The sequence below is a fragment of the Athene noctua genome, chromosome 7 (genome assembly GCF_965140245.1).
Source record: "Athene noctua chromosome 7, bAthNoc1.hap1.1, whole genome shotgun sequence".
NCBI lineage: Eukaryota > Metazoa > Chordata > Aves > Strigiformes > Strigidae > Athene > Athene noctua.
The window spans coordinates 18,037,462-18,060,620 of record NC_134043.1 but is presented as its reverse complement, the minus strand read 5'-3'; the positions used below and the strand labels follow the sequence as shown (position 1 = coordinate 18,060,620).

Below are 23,159 nucleotides of genomic sequence, written 5' to 3'. Positions count from 1 at the left end.
ATAGACGTGTTACCTGTACACGCACACACATGCACACCGATCTGCTTGCATACACAAGTACCTTCACCTTACACACCCACCCAGCCCCACTCACACCCACCCATGGGCGGGCATGCAGCCAGGAGTTCCCGGGAGTCCCGTGTGCCTCCCCTCTCCCAGCACCGCTGTGGGCAAACCAGGAGGGAATTTCCAGCTGCAAAGGTGCAGCTGACAGATTTAGCAGCTCCCACCCCAGTGCTCACTGGGCCAAGTTAATGGTTCACCAGTACCTTGCTTCCCTTGCCCTTCCCTGCTGGCTGCCTGGGTGTCGGCGAGGACAGACCCACAGGTGGGGTCCACCAGCACTCCGCAGCTGCTCCTCTTGCCTTGCACCGTGTCCAGCATTTCGAGCTCCACTCCCACCCTGCCTGGCAACACCCAGCCTGCAGGGCATTGCCTGCCTCGGGTGAGAGCCCCAGTAGCCCTTTTGCAGAGGGGTGGATGGGCAAAGCCCCCGTTCCCTGCGTTGGTACAGCGCAGGAACATGGACCTCTCTGCCCAGGCTGCTCTGGCTCTGATGAGATCCCTCAGGGGCTCCTCTGCCCAGCGTGGCATTGCAGCCAAGCAGGCGCTGCGCACACACATTCCACTCTGCAGTTACCTAAACCCACATGCTGGGTAAGGCTGGAGAAACCAGTTCCTGCAGGCTCCCTGCAGCAGGGGAGGGACCCCCTCGGAGACCCTCGGAGCCTCTGGAGCAGAGGGGTGGCAGCCTGCCCTGCTGGGCAGCCAGGTGGGCTGCTCCTTGCCCTGTGTTTGCCCACAAGGGGCATGGGCTGATCATGTTACCAAGACATGCCTGGCACCATGCCGGCCAGGTGAGGCTGCACGTGGCTTGCGGCATGCCAAGTGAATGCCTCGCATGCCACCAAGCCAACAGTGTCAGTGCCACACAGGGCTTCTCTGTGCCAGGCCCCACAGTGGGGATTGCAGCGACAGTGGCTGAAGATAGAGTGGAAAGAATAGAGGATACCTTCAGGAAACTCACAACCCATCACCATGGTGTCAGGGCAGCTAGCTGTACCTCCTGCATGAGACATGAGCAAAGGGACTGTGGACTGCAGACCACTACAAAACAGGTTAGGTGGTGGTATGTGTTTGGTGGTGACACAAACTGGCATCCCCAAGCGATGGTGGCCATGGATGATGGGAGGAGAGCACCCACCCAGCCTGGGGGCTGGAGACCAGGGCTCGCCCTCATCCTTATCTGGCTCTACAACCATGGAGAAAAGGAGAGAGCAGATAAAAAATGAGCCAGGCTCTGCCACAGGTCCCAGCACAGCCAGCACGGAGGCTGGAGGAAGTCCGGCTGATAGGGACACACGGCCGGGACAGGATGGCTCTGCGGCCAGTCCCGTCCTGGTATGGCGGTCAGTGCTTCCCAGCCCTCCCCAGGAAGCGCTGTGGAACACTGGCTTTAAATAGCTTTATTAGTGGAAGCTCTGCACCTGCAGCCCCCACTGCATGGGCTGTGGGGTTGCCAGGCAGCCCCATGCTGTCCCCTGGGGAAGCTGGCACTCCCCGGGGCGCAGAGCTGAGCTCACCCACGCTGTCCCTTGCCATCGGCTCAGCCTGTCTCTGTCCCAGGGGGGGCCGCAGTGTGAGCCTGGGGCAGCCCTCCAAATTGTCCTTTCCCGATTCCAGACCGTCAGACGCAGAGGCTGAGCTCCTGACGGACGGAGCACTTGCGGCACTGCACCACGCAGCACCAGTGGAAGCGGCAAAGGCAGTTCTCTTCCAGCACCACCGTCTCATCCCGGTGCCCTCGCCCACAGCACAGCAGGTCGCACCCACTCGTGTCCATGGCTGTGCTGTTGCAGACACGGCCCCGGGTGCCCAGCGAGCCCGTCTTACGGTTAGCCGAGCAGAAATCAGGAGAGTCAGCTGAGTAGATGAGGTCCTGCTTGTCTGGAGGCTTGATGTTGTCCCCCACGGGGATGAGGGTTTTCCCATCGTTGCCTCCCATCACCTTGAAAGCCCCGTTGAAGCGCTCGAGCAGGCGATCCCCCACCTCACGGAAATGGGGCATCTTCCGCCAGCAGGTCCGCAGGGTGCAGGAACCTGACAGCCCGTGGCATTTGCATTCCGTCCTCATGTAGCTGCGCACCGCCTGGGGAAGAGACAGTGATGCTCAGCCTTCGGTCCCCCGCCTCCCGGCCCAGCGCCCCCAGTCAAAACCCTGGCCTGGGGGAGGGTGCTGAGGGGGCATAGGGGGTTTCCAAAACACCTGCAAAGGGCTTCTGAGAGGTATTGGGTCCATATTTCACCCAAAATCGGTGCAGGTACATGCTCGGGGGAGATAAAGGTGAAGGGTTGAGCTGGGAATGGCACAGGGGTGTGATGCTTGCAGAGGGCAGGGAGCACGGGGGCCTTACCAAGCGCCCAGCTTCGTTGTTGTGCAGGTCAATAAGAGCGCGGATGTCATTTTTGCCCTTCTTGCTCTTGGCATCCATGAACTGCTGAGATTTCTCATAGCCGAACTGCACGTCGTCCCCGCAGCCCCCCCACTCCCAGGCCGTGCCCTCTGTGCCCGGACCCACCGTGGGCGAGGGGGGAGCCCGGCTCCGCGTCAGCTCACAGCCACACTGCAGCAGCTCGCCCATGCTGCAGGCCTGCGTGATGGCGTGGCTCACCCCAGCCGCCGTGATGGCATACACGAAAGCTGTCTCCCGGATATCTGCAGGTGAACAGACAGGGCCGGGATGCGGGGTCAGCAAAGGCTCTGCAAGCAAAGCATCCCCCGCCGACATCCCATGGGCGCTTGGATCTCCCTCCTCACCCTTCCTCTGTGTTCAGTGCTGCTCCCTGGGCGATGCACCCACACTGGAGCGATCTGCCTGGGGCAGGAGCTAGTATCTTGCAAGCAGATATGCAGAATCTGGGGGATGGCCAGGCCCTGCCAGCATTCCTCCACCCCAGCTGTAGGGTCCTAGGGGCAACAAATCTGCCTTCCTTTGCAAGGATGGGTGCTGCCACATAGGCAAGAGGGGAGATTGGAGAGTAGGGAGGGGTCCTGGGTGACCAGGTGGTACTCATAGCTTCCTCACACTACCCTACAATGTCCCTTCAAGCAGTAAAAATCCCAACCCCTGCTGCAAGCTGGCACTGAGAGAGAAGTGCTATGAGGGAAACCACAGGTGCTACTCACCCCTCTACAGGGTGGCAGCGATGAAGCTGTGTTGCCTGCTCTCCCCCCATACCCGCTTTGCCACAGGGCGCTCCCTGCTCCCCTCCCTCTGCCGGCACAGCCTCCACCCTGCAGGATTATTTATTATTAGTATTTGCTCCTGTCTCTCTCTGCTCCGGGACACGAATTCCAAGCATCTTTCCCCTGCCCGGACCTGCCGCTTGCAGCCGCAGCCAGCGGGGGATTCTGGCAGCGGGGGTGCGGCGCCCTGCTTGGGGGGCTCCTGCACTCCCCCCCACCTTGTGCCAGGCGAACCTCTGCCCACCCGAATGCCAGTGCAGGGCTGGCCCAAGGTGGTGACATGCAGGGGGTGCCTGGGGCATGGGAAGAGAGGGGAATGTGTGTTTTGGGGAGTGCCACATCCCTCCATCTCCAGCACTCTGACTTGGAGGGGCTGTGGGAAGAGGGGCTCCTGGGCACTGGCTCCATGAGCGGCTCCTCCACAAGCCCACACAGCACCTGACACCCACTGGTGTTGGTAGGAACTGGGTACACCGGTGCCATTCCAGCAGTGTCACTCTGGGGACGGGTGTGCCCTGCCCTGGCCCTTCCATCCCCCAGAAGCCATACGACCACCCACCTGCCTGGGGCTGGCAGAGCCCTCTGTGGGCAGCCCGCAGTTGGCAGAGGTCCCTGTGCCACCCTGCCAACCAGGGCCCCGGGGGGATGCCGATCCTCTGACAGCTCCTCCAGACACGTGGCTGCCCCCAAGTCAGCCTGCCCTGGCATGCCGCACCTGGCACAGGCGGCAGGGATGGAAAGGGAGACAGCTGCAACTGTGCTGGGGAGGCCATGGCTGGGAACCGGAGCCCACTGCAGCATCCTTGGAAAAAAGAGGCTGTCAGATGGGATGTACCCATCTGATGTCAGCTGGGGACCTCCAAAAGGTTGGGATGGTTTATGCAGTCCCTACAGGCTTACAGGGAGGCTGGTTCCTTCTGACTCCTCTCAGTGCAGGGCAAGCGGTCTGCTTCTGACACCCATGATGGAGCCCTGGGGACCTCCATTCCTCTAGCTGGGATGTTGCATGTCCTCAGAGAGGGGCTCCCAAACTCACTACTGCCTCCAGGACATTGCTCACCTCCACCACCACAGCAGCTAGGCTGGGACAAGTAGAGCATGGTGGCTCATTCAACATCCCTATGCCTGATGCGCCTGTGCCTCCTACAACCCAAGCTGCCTCTGGGTACCCAGGAGCTCACCCACCAGCATCACCCACTCACCACCTGGTTGGGCCTTGGCATCCTGGCACCATCCCGCTTCCAGACTGCAGCCCTGCCTGGCACAGATCCCACCTGACTCACTGCCAGGTTGGTGTGAAAATAGGTGACTCCAGAGGCAAGATTGTCCCCTGTGTGCCCTTGGTCTCTACTCCTTGACTGAATACACCCCCCTGAGTTGGGGGAACCCACACTTGCAAATCAGCTTTTTAAAAAAGCCTGACCCCTGCCACGGGTCAGTGTCTCCCTCAGGGTCCCAGCTCTGCCCCTCCACTGGTACCTGCAGCTGCCAGGTTCTCAGGGTGCCCTGCCCCTGGCAATGCACCCAGGGAGACCACCCTGACCCCCCTGCAAGGCCCAAGGGCGTACCCGCTCTGCCTTGGCCCAGTGGATGCACCACCAACAGGGCCAAGACTAAACTCACCACCCACTAAGCGGCCCTACCAACCCGAGGTGCTTTCAGCATCTCCCCCTTCCCTATCCACCCCCAGCCTCTTTCCCTGGGGAGCGTGGCAGGAATTTCTCATCCCTTACAGACTCAGAGGTGCCCCCTCACTCTGCCCTTGCTCTGGCTTTGATGGGCCTGGGTTTGGAGTACTGTATCCACTTGGCTGGGACCTGCCCATCCCTCCCCGTCACCCTGCCCTTGTCCTTCGGGGTGACATGAGGGTGCCCACTCAGAGACACAGGGAGGGGAAGGGGGCAAGCACTCCTCTCCTCTGCTCCCTGCAAGGCCAGGAGAAGGGATCTGCAGGGCACCCATGGGGCGAGGGGCAGCTCCCAGTGGCTGTGCGCTGCCTCCCACCCGGGCCCCTTCCCCCAGCACACCCCGGGGTCCCGGGGGAGCAGTAAATCACTGCCAGACGAGGGTGCATTCTTGGTCTTTGTGAAGCCCCGCGCTGTCTGGGAGCATCGGTAATTGCTTCATTACAACACGGGGAGACATGTCCCGGCAGTAAAACCTCAGCGTGACTGCACCGGGGAGCACTGAGCAACCCCCCACACACATACACAGAGGTTTGCACACCCAGACTCTGCTCCGGGAGTCCCAGGGAGACACATGACCAGCCAGCTGGGAGCTGGGAAGCCGAGGCAGTGTTGACCTTACCCTGCTGCAGGATCTTGCCGAAGTACTTGCTGTGGCTGGTGCAGTTCCAGCGGCGGAAGCGGAATTGGTACTGGCACTCCCGGACACCCAGCTTGGTGCCCTTGGCCACCTCCTGCACGATCTCTGGCTCCAGCTGGCACAGCTCCGCCTGCTTCCCTGCCAGCCGCTTTGTCTTGCGACAGATGCTGTTGGGGTCCATGACCAGGGGGCTCCCCACTGCCCTGCAGGAGGGACAGCGAGCAGAGCAAAACCAGCACCCAAACCTGGGGGGGATCAGGGTGGGGATGGGGCATTGCCAGGCCTGCTCCCTGGGACAAAGCGGGGCCACGGGGGAGTGCTGGCTCAGCACTGAGCCTAGGTGACAAGGGGACAGGGAGACATATGCAGGGAGGGCAGGACAAAAGGTATGGGTGACACCTTCATGCCAGCACCCAGGGGATACTTTGCCCTGCCCAGACAGTTGGGGAATGGGGCAGATCCCCAACTGTGGGGCTGGCTGGAGGATGATGCTGGCACATACCACTCCACACCCTGAGGCCCTTGGGAACATCCCTGGGGGTGATGGCGGTATCCCCAGTGTGAGGTGATAGAGGCTCTGTGCTGCTCAGCACCTGCTCTTTGGGTCTGGCGCTGGCCCGGCACAGCCCTGGCTTCATGGAGTGACTGATGCCCACTGCAGCTGCGGCTCTCAGAGCCCTGTGGGCACAGTGGGGAGCCCAGCCAGCACTCTTGGTGCACCTCCCCCTCTCTGGGGGGGCTCTCTGCTTTACCCTGTGGGAGACTAGCAGAGTGACCTTGCTGGTGATAAAGCCCCTTGGCTGCTGGCCAGGCTCCCATGCTCACCTCCCGCTACCCAGGCACTGGCCCCAGGGGAATGGAGCTGCAGGCAGACGTGTGTGAGGGAGGGCTGCAGGTGGCATGGCCAGCTCCGCTGATGCCAGCACGGGAGGGCAAGTCTCGGCTCGGCCCATGTCGAAGGCAGCTCCTCCTCGCCAGCACAGCTGGAGCGAGGTACCTGGTTCTCCAGGCTGGGAGGCAAAGTCTGAGCACGACACTGTGCTCCTCAGCATGCCGCTGGCTACAGAAACTCCTGTACTTTCCCCACACATTTTGCCTGGAGTGCCCTCCATGGCACGGCTCGTGCAGCTGCGCAGCCCGCCAGTGCGTGCCCCATGCTGGGGCAGGCGATGCTCCAGCTCGGCTGCGGGCAATGCTGGAGACGCAGTGGGCAGAGGGCAGGCACACCACACTGACAACCTCCCACCCACGCTGCCCATCCTGTGGCACAGAGACGAGGTGGCCATGGGCCACCCCAATTTAGTACGCTCCAAACACACAGTCCCGCCTCGCCTCCAGCACCACTCCCATGGGCTCAGAGCTTGTCCTGCTCAGTAACATGATTGTCCTGGCTGTGGACGCCCACAGGACCCCAGGGCTGGACTCAGAATTTCCTAGCACTTTGGGATGCCCGAGATCTGCAAGGCCATGTCCCCTGAGGTTCCCTGGGGACCAACACCCAGGCGGTCCATGGTGCTGGCAGTCCTGCTCAATGAGGAGCACCTGCTGCTCTGCAGCTTCCAAACCCAGACCTTTATAGTCTGGCCAAGCCCCAGGGGCTCAAAAATCACAAGCTGAATCTCGGTGTTTAACTATGTTCTGGGTTTCCTTTTCACTCTCGTGCAGCTGGGGTCTGTGTTTGGGACACCAGGCTGCAGAACTTCACTTGCCATCCTGCCCTCGGTGCAAACTCCCTCCAAGGCCCTTGTCTGAAGCTTGAGGTCCTGCCAGGATCCCCCCACACCATGTCAGGCTCCCAGGCTGCCCACATCTCCTGCCCACCAAACCCCAGCTGGGTTTGGGGAGGACATGCCCTCTTGCACAGCCTGGAAAAGGAGCCCTTATGCTTCGGCTAGAGGTTTAAAGGGTTAAACAGCTCAACCAAAAGGCACAGCCTGGAAAGGTGACCTCCAGAAGGGAAGCTGAACCAAGCCCACACCACTGTTGGGGAGCATCCTTCTCCCTTTGCTCCCCACAACTCAGTTTCCCTTTGCTGCGTGACGCACAGGCACCTCTGCAAAGGGATGGGGCAGCTGGGAAAACACTGCAGGGCTGTGGCTGGGCTGGCTTAGATCTCCCATCGATGGGGAAACTGGGGCCCTGAGAAAAGCCACCAATAAGCCTGTCCAGTCCCATCCCACAGTGACTACATGGGAATTCAAGCCTCTATGCTGGGCTCCAAGCTCGCCCTCCCTGGGGACCGTGTGCTCCCAACATCTCCAACGGGATGGCGGAGGTTTGGCCGCCTGCTCTGGCGGGGTGGGGAAGAAGGGGAGCTGGGACAGGACTTTCATTAAGAGACGACTCTTTGTACTCATATAAAAACGATGCGCCAGGCCCCCGGGGCCATCAGATCAAATGCTGAACTGTGGCTCACCCCAGCCCGCCGGATCAGGCCGGGAAGAAGAGCTCAGCCCCGCGGGGCCAGGGGATGGCGGGCGGCTCGCCGGCATCGTGGGGGTCCCCACCCATGGCCCAGGCAGCAGCGAGGCCAGCGGGAACGCACAGGAGCTCACCGGCCATGCTGACGAGGCGTGGGGTGGGCTGCCTAAGTCCGGCGCGATATTAATTTCCGCTGGCCTCTGCTTTCTGGCGCAGGGAGGCTGCTGGGAGCCCAAGAGCTGTTTTGCTTTGGAGGGTTTGGGGGGGGGGGGGGGGGGCGGGGGGGGCGGGGGGGGGGAGACAAGGGCAAGAAAAATGCTGCCAAACTGCTACCGCTTTGGCAAGGGCTCCGGCGCGGGGCCCAGATCTGCCTGAGCTTGTCCTGCTCCAAGGCCTCCCGCATCTACAATTAAGGTGCCCCACCTCTGCCGCCGGGCACTCCTCCCCCTGCCCTGGTGAAGGAACCGGGTCGCCAGCCTGGCTCCCCCCAACCTGCCCGGGGCACCCTGGCCTCCCTCCTGGCATTTCCCGGACAGGCTCGCTGTCCCGGCAGCATCCCTCCTGCCTGTCCCCTTGTGTCCTTTGCCTGCTGCTGAAACTGCTGCTGGGTGGCTGCTGCCTCACCCTGAAAGGAGTCAGGATGAAGAGCTCCACTTTCTGGTGTGATTTCCAGCACCACTGTGCAAAGGAAACAACCCCCACCACTGAAATGGGAAACTGAGGCATGGAAGAGGAGCTGCAACCTGCAGCCAACCCGCTGCTGTCACCCCTTTGGCTGCCAGAACTACAGCCAGAGACCTGTCCCAGTGACGCACGGGAAACAGGAGTCACTGGCACTTCTGATGCAACCCCTGCGCTCTGGCCTCACTGCAACAGAGCCTGGGGCTCCTAAGAGCCATAATCACCAGCTTTTCCAGCTCAGCCCACGGTCATGGAGACTCCAGTATGTCCTGGTCTGGTTCCCAGCCAAAATCATAGACTAAGGAGTCTGGCACAAGTCCCCATCTGCCCCCTGGACATGGAGCTGGTGTGGAGCAGGTCCTCTCCTGGCCCTGCCAGCAGACCATGATCCAGGGGAGCCAGCAGGCTTCCGATTTGCAGGAAGCTGATGGAGATGGACTGGCCACATGCCAAGGAAGGGAATGCACAGCCTTCACAAACAGCATCACCATCTTGAGTGGAAAAATGTCTCCTTTGGTCCTGGTGTCCCTGAAACCCTGAGGGAGAGTGGCAGTTGTGCCGTGTCAGCTCTACATGAGACCAGCCAGGTCTGCACCTGTTGAGTATGACTGTCTGGGTGTTCCTGTCTGGCAAGGGGACCCTGCTATGGGGTAGCAAGGGAAGCCATGCCTTGCTTCCAGGTCTCCATCCCAGCCCCTGAATGCCTTCAGGAGGGGAAGTAGGGTGCCAGGGTAACCAGCCCATCGCCCCAAGCCCACAGGCACTTCTCCACCTGATTGTAAAGGTGAGAGGTGCAGGATGTCTACCCTGGAGAGCCAAGCTCCATCCCTGGCAGGACAGGTCACCCTGCATCCTCCCCAGTGCTGTCACATTCAGTGACAGCCCTGCAACAGAATCGGATACGGCAGAAGCCCATCTCTTTCCAAGCTGTGCAAACAGGATGAGGGGGACACACACATGAATTTTCACCCATCCAACTTTCCCTTCAACCCACGCAGGCGCGCAGTGGGTACTTGGCCCCTCACCCGGGGCGATGCGTGGGTGCTGCCACTAACCAGGGCAGCCAGGTGTGGAAAGCGGAGCAGGAGGCACACGGAGTGGGGGTGAGTAAGCAGCAAATCACTGCCCTGGGGGGGCACGGCTGGGGCTCAGCTGCCAAGCAGCACCAGGGGCACTGAGGGAATGAGAAATACCAAGGGTTCGGGAGAGCAGGGGGGACAGGGTTCCCTGGCCTCCTCCTCACACCTCCTCAGCAAGGATGGGATGCAAATAGCTGGGATGCCGCCCAAAGGAAAGAGGCTTTGGCATGGCATGGTGTCAACCCACGGACCTGCCAGCTGCAGGGTCACGCCAAGGCCAGGTGCTTGCGGGCAGGAGCTGCCCAAGCTTGCGCAGTGGGTAGCGTGGGGCATGAAGGGAGCACATGCCCCTAGAGGTGGCGGTCCCAAAGCCATGTCCAAGCCCTGGAGGGCCTGGGATAAGAAGAAAAGGGTCCACCCATCCCTGGCTACCACATCCTTCCTCTGAGCACTCATGGAGGCTGGGGCTGGGATGGCATGAGGGCTAGGCTAGCATATGCCCAAATGTGGGTGCCACACATGTCATCAAGACCTTGTATGTCTTGAGCAAATACTAGGGTGTGCCCAGCTTTGCCTAGCACACTCCTGCACAAGGGGGATTTGAGGAGGCCAAGCCTATGCAAAGCCCAGCTGAGCCCTCCAGTTTGGGGCATGCACATGGCAGGGCTGGGCAGCCTGGGTGTCACCATGGGAGAGTATAGGTAACCAGGAGTAGGGGTGAGGGGGGAAAGCTCAGTTTTCTTTGGGGAAGGAGACATGTAGCCCAGTTCTGAAGCCGGTGCTATCTCAAAGAACACAAGGGAAACTTTTTCCCCTTTGAAAAATCCAGAAGAGGCACAAAGAGATGGCACCAGGCAGGGGCTCCTGTGCTGGGAGGTGCTTTGCTGCCTGCACAGCGCTGCTCCAAGGGTGAGGGCATGCCTGGGACAGCCGGGCAGCCCAGTCCACCAGGCACCATGGTGAGCTGTGGGTTGTGGGGTGGCGGGAGTGGGTCAGCAGGCCCGGGGGGGTCACTCACTGTGGTCACCTCAAGGCATGCAGGCAGGGCCCTGCAGCCCGGCAGTCTGCCCTTACAGGCTCCGCGTGGTGCAGGTGCCAGTCAGAGCAGCAGAGGAGAAGGGGAGGCCACTGGTGTATGAAACCCACCCAAGGAGTGTGTGGCTTCAGGGGGTGCAGGGCTGGGACCCCCTCAAGCAAGGCTGCAGACACTGGTGCTGGTGGATGGGTCCTCCCTGAGCTCCTCTGACAGAGCCCCATGAAAACCTGGAGATGCACTGCCCACCTGCATCCATGGGAAGTAGACACAGGGCAAATGTCCATTCCCCCGCTCCCCCTCAGACTCACAGATGGAGTGGAGCACCTCTCACCTGGGATGATCTTTCCTCTTGCTCTTTTCCAGACTGCTCTCTCTCCTGACTGCTCTCAGTTGTGCCCGCATGGGCACTGGGGAAGCCCAGCTTTGCTCACCCTCATCCCCACGGTGCCTCCGTACTTATAAGCACAGCCCAACCACAAACTGGCTTGGCTGAAATCCTGCCCTGAATCTGCCCGGGGCTCCTGACACACCAGATTTGTCTGCCCCATATCCCTGCACCCTCCAGGCCAGCCCAGGAGCCCCAGGCTGTCCCTACCTGTCCTGTTCAGGGAGAAATCACTGTTGCACAAGGAGCTGAGTGAGAAATATGAAAAGATGAGGGGAGGAGGAAGAAAGAGGTTTTACAGGGCTGGTGGGAGGAAGGGGAGCCTATTCCCTGCAGCCTGGCACTAGCCAAGGGACCAGCAGCACCTGAATGACACACCTTTCCATCAGCACTGACCACAGCCTGCTCCCCTTTGACATGGAAAGGTTCATGTACCTGCCCATCCCTCTGCCTATATTTAGACAGAAAGGCACAGGGGGTATAGGACAAAGGTGACTATATATCTTCAATGAGCCTTCTGGGGACATCCAGCCACAATGAGGATGCTTTTTCTAAGGCTACAATATCATCAGCATGATGTCACTGCTTGTACATCACATCCAAACCATTCTCTGTAGATGCAGCCGTCTGCCAGGATCCCAATAGGCACAGTTACCACTCATCAGTGGCCAAGCCCGGCTGCGTGCCCCCCCCCCAGGACCCATACCTGCTACACCCTGCTGTGCCACTCTCACAAATCAGTTTGTCACCAGCATGGGCAAAAAATGCCTCAAACAGGCATCCCCTGTGTCCCCTACCACTGCACAGCCAGGGGTGCATTACCCAGGGGTGGGATGGGGGGGTGGTAAAGACCTTCCTTTCCTGCCCAAGGGGAACATCCCCCCCCTTGGCTAAGCACCCCTGGGTGCGCAGAGATGTGCACGTGAAGGCGTGCCACCAAAGTCCCCATGCATCAGTGACAGAGACAGCAAGGAACAGCCCTACTAATGCCACCCACCCTGAAGCTTCCAGGAGCTGTTACACAACACGTGGCTGCACCCCTGAACCCCTCCTCACCAAAAGCAAAACCCACAGACACCAGTGCTACCCAGACCTGGGAGAGGGGACAGGTACCAGGAGCAGGCATGTGGGAAGATGCCTGTCTTGAGCTAGCTCAAAGGGCCGGGCAGCGCCCGGACCTCTCTCCCCCGCACGGGACGAGCTCCCTGGAAATGAGGGATGACCTCAGCCGGGGGCCGGAGATCCCAAACTCTGGGGGAAGCAGCTCATGAATCAGCCGGCTGCTCCGGTGCCCCGTCCCGGGAAGCCCGGCATGTCCGTGTGGTGGTGCTGGTGGCCTCATCCACACATCACCTCCTCCCGGCTCGCTGGCTCCGGAGCGAAGTGGAGTGCGTGCTGGTGATCCCTCCGCAGCCGCTCCACTGCCCGGCGCATTCAGCTGCGCTGCGTGCAGCTGGGTTATTATTCTTAAATTAAAGGTTCCTTTTCTTCTTCTTTTTTAAGAGAAGAAAAAACAAGTTTGACCCCTTGCCCTCCTCTCCAAATCCTGCTAATCTCCCCGAGCCAGCGCTGCCAGCGCACGCACGACGTGGTCACGGCACCAGCAGGACCCAGGCTGGGCGGTGAGACGTGGCTCTGAGCAGCCAGGGTGAGGGGCAGTGGGTACCCTGGTACCCTACCTTTGCTGCTGCCGTCTGCCTGCCCCCGAATTGAAGGCAAAGTGATCTCCTGCTTCATCCCTGCCTGCTCCAGCCATGGGCAGGATGGTACCGATGTCCCTGGAGGTGGGACATGGGGCACGAGCCTGAGGATGAAGGCTCACCAGGTGGGTGTTGATGAGGATGGGGCAGAGAAAGCGGGGACAGCTGAAGGGTCCCTTTAGGTGTGTGTGTGGAGCACCAGTCTGAGAATAAGGCAGGGAAAAACAGCAGCTCTTGGGCAGCAGGAGGGACTGTGCCCTGGCATAGCACAGCTACCACGAGGCGGGTGGCAGGAAGAAGGGGGACCCTCTGCACACACCCTTCCAGGGCTCTCCCTGCCTCGCTTTCCCCTCCTCTAGCAAAAAAGCCAAGGCAAGCCCTTCTCAGACCCACGTTAACCCCTTCCCCAGCAATAAACATAGCGCTCAGGCTCTAGGGCCGAACTCTCAGCTGGTGTACAACTGACTGTAACAACCCATTTACACCACCTCCCCCCGTTTTGCCTGGCACCCCAGGAGACGGGGCTAGTGAAGGGGATGGAGCTACAGAATAAATCACTGGCGGGCAGGCAGGGGACTGGGAGGGGAAAGGCTTATGGAGAGCTTTATTTTAGGGGTCAAAAGAGTGTGACAATGTGGAGACGAATAGCCTCAGATAATGAATGATAGCCTGGACGGCACGCCGGGGAGCTGGAATCTAAGCACTTAAAACCGGATAAAGACAGGCTGGGTGAAATTCTTAATAGATTTAAATAGTTCATGTTTCGACAGATACCTGGGCTTTCCAAGGCTGGGTCCCAGCTCTGTGCCTGTAATGAATCCCCCACCCCCTCCGGTATCCTGCAAGGCACCGTCTCTGCCTTTGATGAAGGCACCATTACAAACAGGGGTTTTGTCCCCGCCACGTCCAGGCCACCACTCGAGAGGGGACACCGTAGGGACCCTCAGGCTTTTAATTAAAGTTGACTTATTGGAGGGTTCTGAAGGCCCCTGCCCCCCCTTCCCCAGCCCTCAGGCATACAACCCTCCGAGACTGCGGGCTTGGGGTGCGGGGCGGCAGGCTGCAGCTCCCTCCGCAGGACCTGGGTGCACCATACCCGTGAGGGTCCCCCAGCCCGCTGTCCCCAGCGCCCGAACCCCGACAGCGTGGGGGTACCCCCCATCTGGATCCTCCTGGCCAGCGAGCAGCAGTCCCCATCCAAGGGGTGCCCTGGGTGTAGGGGACTCTGTTGTTCCCAAGCTGGGGAGGGGGCACCACTCCCGGAGAGACAGGGACCCTGCGCGCCCTCCTGGCTCCCACACCGGCGTGTCCTACTCACCACCAGAGCCCGATGATGTTGGCGGGGCAGAGGAGGATGAAGAAGAGCCCCAGCTGGGTCCGGGAGGAAGGCAGCATCCTGCCAGGGCTGAGGGGAGCGCCGAGCCCCCTCCGCGCCCCCCGCGGGGAGCCGGGCAGCCGGGCTCGTCGCCGCCCCGAGGGTCCGGCCGGGGCCCCGGCGGGTGGGTGCCCGCTGCCTCCCTCCGCCGGGCCGGGGCGGGCGGGCACCGCGGCCGGCGGGGCTGGGCTGGGGCTGGGCTGGGCTGGGCAGGCACCTCCGGGCGGCTGGAGCGCGGCGCGGAGGCTGCTCCAGAGAAGGAGGAGGAGGAGGGACGGGGCTGCGAAAGCATCTGCCTCCGACAGGGAAACCGGAGCCCGGGGGGACGGACAGGGCGGGCCGGGCGGGGGGACTCCTGGGTGCCAAGCTCGGCTCCCGGCGCGCAGCCACGGCCACGGCGTGGGCACGGCCACGGCCACGGGCACCCTCCGGCAGCGGGACAGTGGCCGCAGCCGCCCGGCCCCGCGTCTCGCCGCCGCGCTTGGACGTGCAGCCCTTTTAGCGAGGTCTGGCTGGCACAGCCCTGTCCCCCGCAGCCCTGGGGACCTGGCACGGCCCTGCCTGGCACAGCCCCGCCTGGCACAACCCCACCTGGCACAGCCCGGCTCAGCCCTGCAGTCCTCGTGGGAGCCTGCCTGGCTCTGCTCAGGGTCCTGGTGTGGCCCTGACAAACCCGTCCTGGCCTCAAGGTCCCCCCTGGCACCTGCCTGTCACTCTCTTGGCCAGCCATGACACTCCTGGCACAGTCTTGCCCAAACTTGGCACCCCTGTATTGACCCCCCAGCACAGCCCTGCCTGGCCCCTCTCCTGGGTCCATCCCACACAAGTCTGGTGCCGTGGCCCTGCCTGCCCTTGGACCAGTCTATCCTGCCTGGGGACACTGGAGGAGTGACACCCCACCCCACCCCACCAACCAAGCATCTCCCAACACTTGGCTCCAGCTCCTCTGGGGAGACATCCCCGGGGCAAGAGGAGATGCAGGTGGGTGACAGGAGCCAACCCCAGGAGCAAAGAGACGGGGAAGAAGAGTGTGGGGAGGGCCAGCTTGTTTATGGTGATCTCATCTCAGGTGCAGCCAGGGCCCAGGAGGGAAACAGCTCCCAGCACCACCGGATCACAGCAGGCAGCAGGAGCTGCCTGTGGCAGAAGAAAACTGAGGGGCCTGGGAGGTAGCGAGGGGCCACACTAGGGCCAGGTGGCTGGGGACAGGAGGAGCTGGTGCCAATAAGCTGCCACCACAGTTTTCTCCCACTGAGCAGCCTCAGGAATGGTTTCCCAGAGCTCAGCCCAGGGCCCTGGGTCTCCACTTCTTTCAACCTCTGTGACTCACAGCAGAGCTTGGGGATGCAGCTCCCACCTCCGCAGCACTAGGGCCACAGATCCTGGGGCTGAGACAGTCACCCTGGGGCGCCCTGACCACTCTGCACCCACCTCTGCAGAGCACCCAGCCAGCCCACTGGGTTACCCCGAGGAAAAGGGAGTGTCTGCCATCAGCGATGGGCAAAGTAGAGCACCCTCACTGCTGGTGAGCTCACCCCTCCCTCCATCAGAGATACAGGATCTGTCCCCCTTCCTGGGAGGTCACAACCCACCATGCCCTGGACATCTCTAGCCCCCTGGCTTGCCCATCACTTCTTCCCTTGCCCACATCACCAGTGGCTCCTCTCCTTCACCGGGGCACGTTTGCTCCCCACCAGCAACATTTGGTGGTGAATGACTCAGGTTTTATCTGTAGCTTGGCACAATTCTCCCTCCTGAGTGCAGGAGGTAAGAGACTCCCACCACCTCCAGAGGTTTCCCACCTGCTCCTTCCCTGCCCTCCCACACAGCAACTGGGCTCCCAGTCTGCACCCCTGGCATGGTGACCAGGATTGAGCTGTCCTGGCCACAGCATGGAGGCACGGGGACCTTCTGCGAGCTGTGTGCTGCATCTGAGCTGCTGCACCACATCCAGAGTCTTTTGCTTTCACCCACCAGTCTCCATCCTACTTGCTCTATGGGAACTCATCACCTCGAATCTAGGGGTGAAATCAGCAACAAGCAGCTCTTGGAGAGGGGACATCCCTGCCAAGGCTGGGGACAGGCTGACACCAGGCCCAGGGCCCCAGCCCCTGCGGGCAGAGCTCAGCGGCTGCTCGCTGCAACGCAAGGCTCATCTGCCGGCGTGTTGAAAGTGCCTGTTGTCCCCCCGCCCCGAGCACCGGCCTCCTCGCAAAGGCAGCGCGGGGCAGGTGAGAAGCCTTTATCTGATTTCCTAAGGGCAGAAAAATCCCTTTGATTTTGCCCCGAAGAGGGGAGCGGGAGGAGGGGGAGCCCCATCCCAGCGAGCAGGTGCGGCTGGCGCACAGCGACTCGCCTTATCATGTCCCAGCTCTGCGCAAGGCTGGAGGGGGCCAGGGGGGCTGTGATATCCCCAGCCCGTGTATGGGAACCGCCCCATCACTGGGGTCCTGTGGTGAAACCCCCTGAGAGAGGGCGGAGCGGGGCTCCTTGCCTTGTGCCTGTACCAGGGGGGCTGGGACCAGGGGGATGCCCAGGGTTTGCCTCTGCCTCCCAGGTTTTCTCCCAGTTGCACAAAAATCTGCCTTTAGCAAGAGGGAAACTGAGGCACAGAGATGCTGAGACCTGCCTAAGCAGCTGGGAGGTGATTGCCTGCTCCGCCAGCTCCAGGAGTATGCTCACCCCCTCTTCTGCAATAAGATCCAAAGGGCCACATCATTCGGGGGACAAGGACATGGTGGTGACACTGAGTCAGGGCTCTGGGTGATGGGGATGTCACTACCACCCCGAAGCAGCCTCCTCCGCCACGGCTGATCCTTTGTCTCTGCCTTCCCTTGCTTCTCGCAGCTCACACCCCCCCCCCCCGACTTTTGTGTTATTACAAATTATAAAACAATTTTTTCCTGCCGTCCCGCATTCTTCTGCCTCCTGCAAGAATTTTAATGTATTTATTTTTGCTATCAGGGGAAAGCGCCGTGTTCCTCGGCCACCCCCGGGCAGCCCTGGCCCCGCTTGGCCACTAAAGGAAATTAATGATGGGGGATGCAGCGGGAGAGCAGGCACCCCTGCAGCAGAGATGGGGGGGGACGGGTGTCCCCCCCACCCAGCCGTGGTTTCCCCAGTGGCAAGGTCTGATTGCAGAGGATGGGGAAGCAGGCTGTGGTGGGGAAGGGTGATGGGGCAGTGGGGGCTGGTCCCCAGGAGACGCTGCTGATAATGGGCTGGGGGGAGGCACAGCTGTTAGGTGGCTGGACAGAGCCAAGGGGTGCTTTGGGGTCCAGCTGCAGGGTGCTGTGGATGGCGAATCATGTCCTCATGTAGCAGCACAGCTTTGGGCTTCCCCTGGGGAAGAGGAGACCTCCCCCAGACACCAACCCACCCTGCCCCATGCAACAGCATCCCCAGAGGTTCCCATCCTGCTCCTGGGGCAAAGCAACCCCTGAGTGTCCCATCCTGCTTGGGGACACAGCACCCCCCACAACCCTGCTCTGCCCCAAAGCTGGTGCCCCGGTGCTGCGCTGAGCTCCGGCTCTTGCTCCCCACTGCATGGCCCCAAGGGCAGAGATGGGGGTGCCCTGCTCCCCTAGTCCCCCTTGCCCTGCAGCCGCAAGGCTGGGGGCACTCTGGCCGCTGGGAGGGAGTGGACGGGGGGAGGAAGGAACGGGCCTTTCCCGCTGCGGGGAAAGCGTGGCGATTTCCAACCCAAACACCCCGGCGCTCAGCAGCCGCATACTTTCCCAGCGTCCCTCCCCTCCTTTATTCCCGAGGACATTGGCGATCAAACCCAGGTTGGCCCCATCTCCTGCTCCTGCAGTGAGGTCATCGAACTGTGTTTGTGACATCCCGGCATCTCCATGGCAGCGCGCTGTGATGTCATAAGCCCAGGGTTGCGACCTCACGGCAGGAGGAGAATGATCTTATTAAAACAACATGGTCTCCATCCGCAGCCGCTCACGGCCAGGGGACTCCAGTGCGGGGTAACAGCCAGTGAAGGGGCTGGTGGCAGCCAGGGGGATGCTGGGGACGGAGCCCTCCCTGAGGTCATGTCACTGGTGGGAACTGGTTATGAGACAGAGCACGATCCAGTGCGCAAAGCAGAGGGCAGCCCCCAGACCTGATCTCCCTGACTGATGAAAACACACAAGCCCTGTGGTGCTGGGGTGACACTGGGTTTGGGGACAGCCACACCAGGGCTCACTGCTCAGGGGTCCCCCAGGCTCAACTGCAGCTCTGCCTACCTCCAGCGCCGAGCGTCTGGGGCCTTATCGGGGTGCAGAGCCCTTTCATGTCGGGCTGGCGGGTGGCGAGCAGAGCTGACGAGGACCTGTCCCCAGATCAGAGCCACCCGGTGCTGACAGCGACCGCAGGGCCCGTTCTTAAATTAGACAGGTCCCCCGCCTCCCCCCAGCCGGCACTCCCAGCCCCTGCCCCGTGGCCGGACACAGCCCGGGACATCCCTGCTCGCTGTGCTCTGCATGGCTAGTGTGTGCCCCACACACATGTGCACACACGCACGGGCACACACTGTACCCCTGAGGAAGGCTGTTCAGTGGCTGGGCATCACTCAGACACCGTCAGGTGGGTGATGGATGGAAGGAGGGGGTAATGGGAGGATGGACTGACAGATGGGTAGGTGGCTAGCTGGATGGACGGGCAGGTAGGTGTGGGGATGGGTGGGAAGAGTGATGCATGTGTTTGTTGATGGATGGATGGGTGAGTGCACAGGCAGCTCAGTAGATGGATGGAGAGATGACTGTGAGATAGAAAGCTGCATGCAAGTGTGGATGGATGGATGGATGGATGGATGGATGGATGGATGGACGGATGGACGGACAGATGGGAGAAAAGATGGCCCTAGCACTCTTTAGTGAACCCCTGTGGCTCCGGACATTGTTATTCTTTCCCAGCAACTTCAGTTTCATTCAGCAGCAAAAAAGGCTCTGCTCTGTCCTGGGAGAGAAGGGAACATCCATGTCCCAAGGGGAGAAAATGTGCCTTTCTCTTTGTGCAACAACTCGAGGCTCTGACCTTGTGCTGCCACAGCAGTGCACCCTCACTGCTAGTATAGGATCTGCTCTCCACTGCCCAAAGGGGAAACTGAGGCCAGGGGGACCAGCTTGCAGTGCAGCAAAACTGAAACTACCCCTCTGTGGGCAGACATGGTGCTGGAGCCAGACTGCTCCTGCCAGCCCCCCGCACGTCTGCCTGTCCAGCCATGGGAAGGACACACATTGCTTGGGCTGGAAGAGATGCCGCTGGGAGGGGGTGTCCTTGGGCCCCTGCAGGCTGTAAACATGATGTCATGTGGCAGCGTACACAGCCCGCTCTGTGCGCGGGTCCACGAATGGGCTTCACAAATTCTGCGTGGGAGGCATCGACCGTGGCCCACAGCCAAGGGAACTGGAGTTGGGAGATAAAATCAGGTTTGCTTTGGGCTGGAGCAAACAGCCTTTTGCAGGAGGAATAAGGGACAGAGAGAGTGGATGGAGCGGGGACACCTCCCCACCTTGGAGGGCTTGGCGAGGAGCAGAGGTGATGGGGGATGCCCCAGCAAAGCCCAGTGCAGGTTTCACTGGTCCTAGGTCCGCTCCCTTCGTGCCTACTTGACTTAGAATAACTCCACAGGCACTTGAAGTCACTAATCAGCCAGGACCACTTGAGAGCAGCCCAGGGCTGCCTCCTGTCTCCCATGATAACAGGCCGCCAGCCCCAGGCTCACTCCGGCATCCCACTCCCACGTCCTCAGGGAAAGGTCTCAGCCCGCTGGGCTCCCGTGGGGCACAAAGCGGGGGGAGCCCGGAGCAAAGCTCACTGCTGGGTGCTGAGCTCTGCATGGTGTGTATGTGTGGAAACCATCCTTCCGGTTGATTTACCTCTTGTTTCAAAAGTTTTGTTCTGTCCTCAAGCCCCTGTCCAGGTCTGCGGGGTCAGACAGAGGGAAACAAGGGGATGGGGACCTTTGGGAGAGGGACAAGAGGGTCCCACTTGAACCCTCTGTGTGCGAGAAGAGCAGCTGTCTCCAGGCCTGGGATCTGTCCCCATCCCTCTGGCTCTCCCCATGTCCCCCCTGTGCAGCCCCACTGGCCCCAGCATGGCTCATGACTCAGGCAGTGACAGTGTGGTGACACACAGCTGGCGTGATGGACCATCTCCAGTTAAATGCTGTGGGCTGTTTATGGTCCCCGGGACCCTGGGCTCAGCCTTCTCACAGACTGGGCTGTCTTGGGGGTGAGTCAGGGGATGCCCTCCCCTGGGACACCCCGCTTCCCCCCTCTGACTGTGGGACAGCAAATGGGGGTTAGTAGATGCAGCCCTGGGAAAAGTTTTGAGTTCCTGGGTGACACTGCACAAGTCACGTAAAGAAGCTGTCACTCTGTCCCGGCAGCCAGGACCCTCCATGTTGGGGGGGAGCACTCCGTGTGTGGTGGATGGGGGCAGAGCAGCTGGGGGGGTCCCATGGTGCCTGTCTCTGTACCCACAGGTCCCAACCAGTGAGGTGAGGTCAGACCTGACGATGCGGCCATGGGATGAGTCGCAGCATCCCTGGGGCAGAGGGACACACAGGATGGGATGTGCCACCCCCAGCTCCCCATCCCCATGGATAAACGCATTTTCTCTCCTGACTGCCCTGCTTGTCACCAAGCTGGGGCCAGGGCTGGCCTCCCTGGAGCTGGAGATGCCCCCGGCTCCCCGCGGCATCCTCCGGCTGCGGATGTGTCATGGCCCAGCCGCTTCCCTTCGGAAGTCCCCTCCGGACGGCTCGGGGGCGGGGGGGGTTGGTGTCTGACTCACCCGCCCCCCCCCCCGGCCCCCCTTCCTGCACGGCCTCCCCCACAGCCCTGGCAGCCGGCCCCGGCGGAGCCCCCAGCCGGCCCCCGCCGCCGCGGTCCGAGGGCGGGGAGCACAGCCTAGCGGCGGGAGATGGAAGGAACCGGGCCGCCGGTGGCCGCCCCGGCCCGGCCGGGCTGCGCGGGCAGCGGGTAAAGTCTGCCCTTCCACAGAGCCCCCGGGTCGGGGCAACACCAGCAGCAGTACAGGCTGGGGATGGATGGATGGATGGATGGATGGATGGATGGATGGATGGAGCGCAGCCTTGTGGAGAAGGACTTGGGGGTACTGGCGGATGAAAAATAGTATATGAGCTGGCAATGTGCACTCGCAGCCCAAAAAGCCCATCGCATCTGGGACTGCAAAACTAGAAGTGTGGCCAGCAGGGCGACGGAAGGGATGGGTGCTCCCCCTCCGCTCTCGTGAGTCCCCACCTGCAGCACTACATCCAGCCCTGGGGTCCTCAGTACAAGAGAGGCATGGATCTGTTAGAGCGGGTCCAGAGGAGGGCCACAGAAATGGTCAGAGGGCTGGAACACCTCTCCCATGGAGAAAGGCTGAGAAAGTTGGGGTTGTTCAACCTGGAGAAGAGAAGGCTCCAGGAGACCTTATTGCAGCCTTCATATATATATATATATATATATATATATATATATATATATATATGTAAAGGGGTTTATAAGAAAGATGGAGAGAGTCTTTTTACCAGGGCCTGTTGTTTTTACTGTTTTCACAATGGACAATGATTCTAAACTGAAAGAAGTGGCAGGGTCCCACTCCTCAGCAAAGGCAAACATGGGGGCAGCAGGCTGGGAGAGCCCGAGGCGTCCCCTGGCACGGGGGGGCGAGAGCCACAGAGGGGTCGGGTGCCAGACTGGGAAGCCCCAAGCAGGGCTGAGGGCCTGGGCTCTGCAGTTGCCCGCGGCTCTGGGCCCGGCTGGGGCAGGGCTAGCGGCGGAGCTGGCTGTGAACAGCCATGAGATGGCGGCAGGCGCTCACGCTTGGCTGTCCCAGCCTGGGGAGCCTCACGGGTGTCTGCAGGCACGGGGCGGGGGGGCACGGATCCTGCGCTGCCACACCCCCCCGCTGGCGGGGAACACACCAGGCAGCAGCCTGGAGCCCAGCCTGGGACATCCCTTGTCCCTCCGTGAGGTGGAACTGAGGGGACAACAGCCACTCATGGGACGCTGAGCTGTCTGCCCAACCTGGGGACAAAACGTCCCGGTCCAGACCTTGAACCCACCCCCCGATAAGGTGGTTAATGATCAGTGCTGGGATGTGCCAGCCAGAGGCATGGTGCCAGCTGCCCCAGGAGTGACACCTGGGCAGAGCAGTGCCCTGCCCCACGGCTCCAGGACCTGCTGGCAGTGCCAGGCTGGCCAGAGGGGACACGCCCTGCACCCACGGCCTCGGACACTGCCGCAACAGAGTCCTGCTTGTGGGCTGGACAGCCTGGCCTGCACCAGGTTGGGCAGGAGCTGGTGCCATGCTCTCCCTGGTGTGAAGATGAAGCAAACCTGCCTCCAGCTGGGTTGCCAGCAGCCGCACTGGGCGAGCTGAGGTCTCCCCATCTCGGCTCCCAGCTGGCAGCGCCCAGAGGGAACTCTGAGAGAGGCACTGGGACAGCTCAGACCCAGCTCCGTGGGCATTGTCCCACATCACAAGGGGACAAGGCAGGGACAGGGGTGTGACGGGCAGGGGATGGAGACAGGCCAGGAGGGCTCAGGCCAGGAGGGGCAGTGCCCTGAAGAGCAGGCCCAGCAGCCAGCCTGGTCCCGCTGCGGGGTGTGCAGGTTCTGGGGTGCAGTGCCCAGTGCCGGAGTGCGACGCTGGTGCCGACCCATGATGTGCAGTGCCTGGCACAGTGCCCAGTGCCGGTGCCGGTGCCCAGTGAGCAGTGCCCAGCGCCCGCTGCCCGTCTGCAATGCCCGGTGTGCAGCACCTAGTGCTGGGACCGGTGCTGGTGCCACACACTGCTTTGTGCCCGGGGTGCTGTACCTACCGTGCCGTGCCAGCACTGGCTGCCGGCTGCCTGGTGCACAGTGTCACCGTGCAGTGCACAGCATGTGGCACCTAGTACCT

The 23,159-nt window shown here is 61.5% G+C and overlaps 1 protein-coding gene across 2 annotated transcripts; it reads right to left on the bottom strand.

Moving 5' to 3' along the window:
- Positions 1-1,547: 1,547 nt before the first annotated feature.
- Positions 1,548-14,541, bottom strand: WNT6 (Wnt family member 6). 2 transcript variants are annotated; one of them, XM_074910749.1, is made up of 4 exons: positions 14,193-14,541; positions 5,555-5,770; positions 2,415-2,716; positions 1,548-2,149 (listed from the first exon to the last, which is right to left on the bottom strand). In XM_074910749.1, exons 1-4 carry the CDS (start codon positions 14,539-14,541, stop codon positions 1,688-1,690), a joined length of 1,329 nt encoding a protein of 442 aa, XP_074766850.1. In that variant the 3' UTR covers positions 1,548-1,687. The 2 variants fall into 2 exon arrangements, with proteins under 2 accessions (XP_074766850.1, XP_074766851.1); XM_074910750.1 differs by having other exon boundaries at positions 5,555-5,775; positions 14,193-14,319.
- Positions 14,542-23,159: the final 8,618 nt, after the last annotated feature.

What these genes read in the sequence shown, in the direction of transcription:
- WNT6 (XM_074910749.1), bottom strand. Translation starts at nt 14,541, where the DNA reads ATGCTTTCGCAGCCCCGTCCCTCCTCCTCCTCCTTCTCTGGAGCAGCC. An exon ending in AACATCATCGGGCTCTGGTG is followed by an intron (nt 5,771 to 14,192) that starts GTGAGTAGGACA and finishes CCTGCAGGGCAG; the next exon opens with TGGGGAGCCCCCTGGTCATG. An exon ending in CGGCAAGATCCTGCAGCAGG is followed by an intron (nt 2,717 to 5,554) that starts GTAAGGTCAACA and finishes GTTCACCTGCAG; the next exon opens with ATATCCGGGAGACAGCTTTC.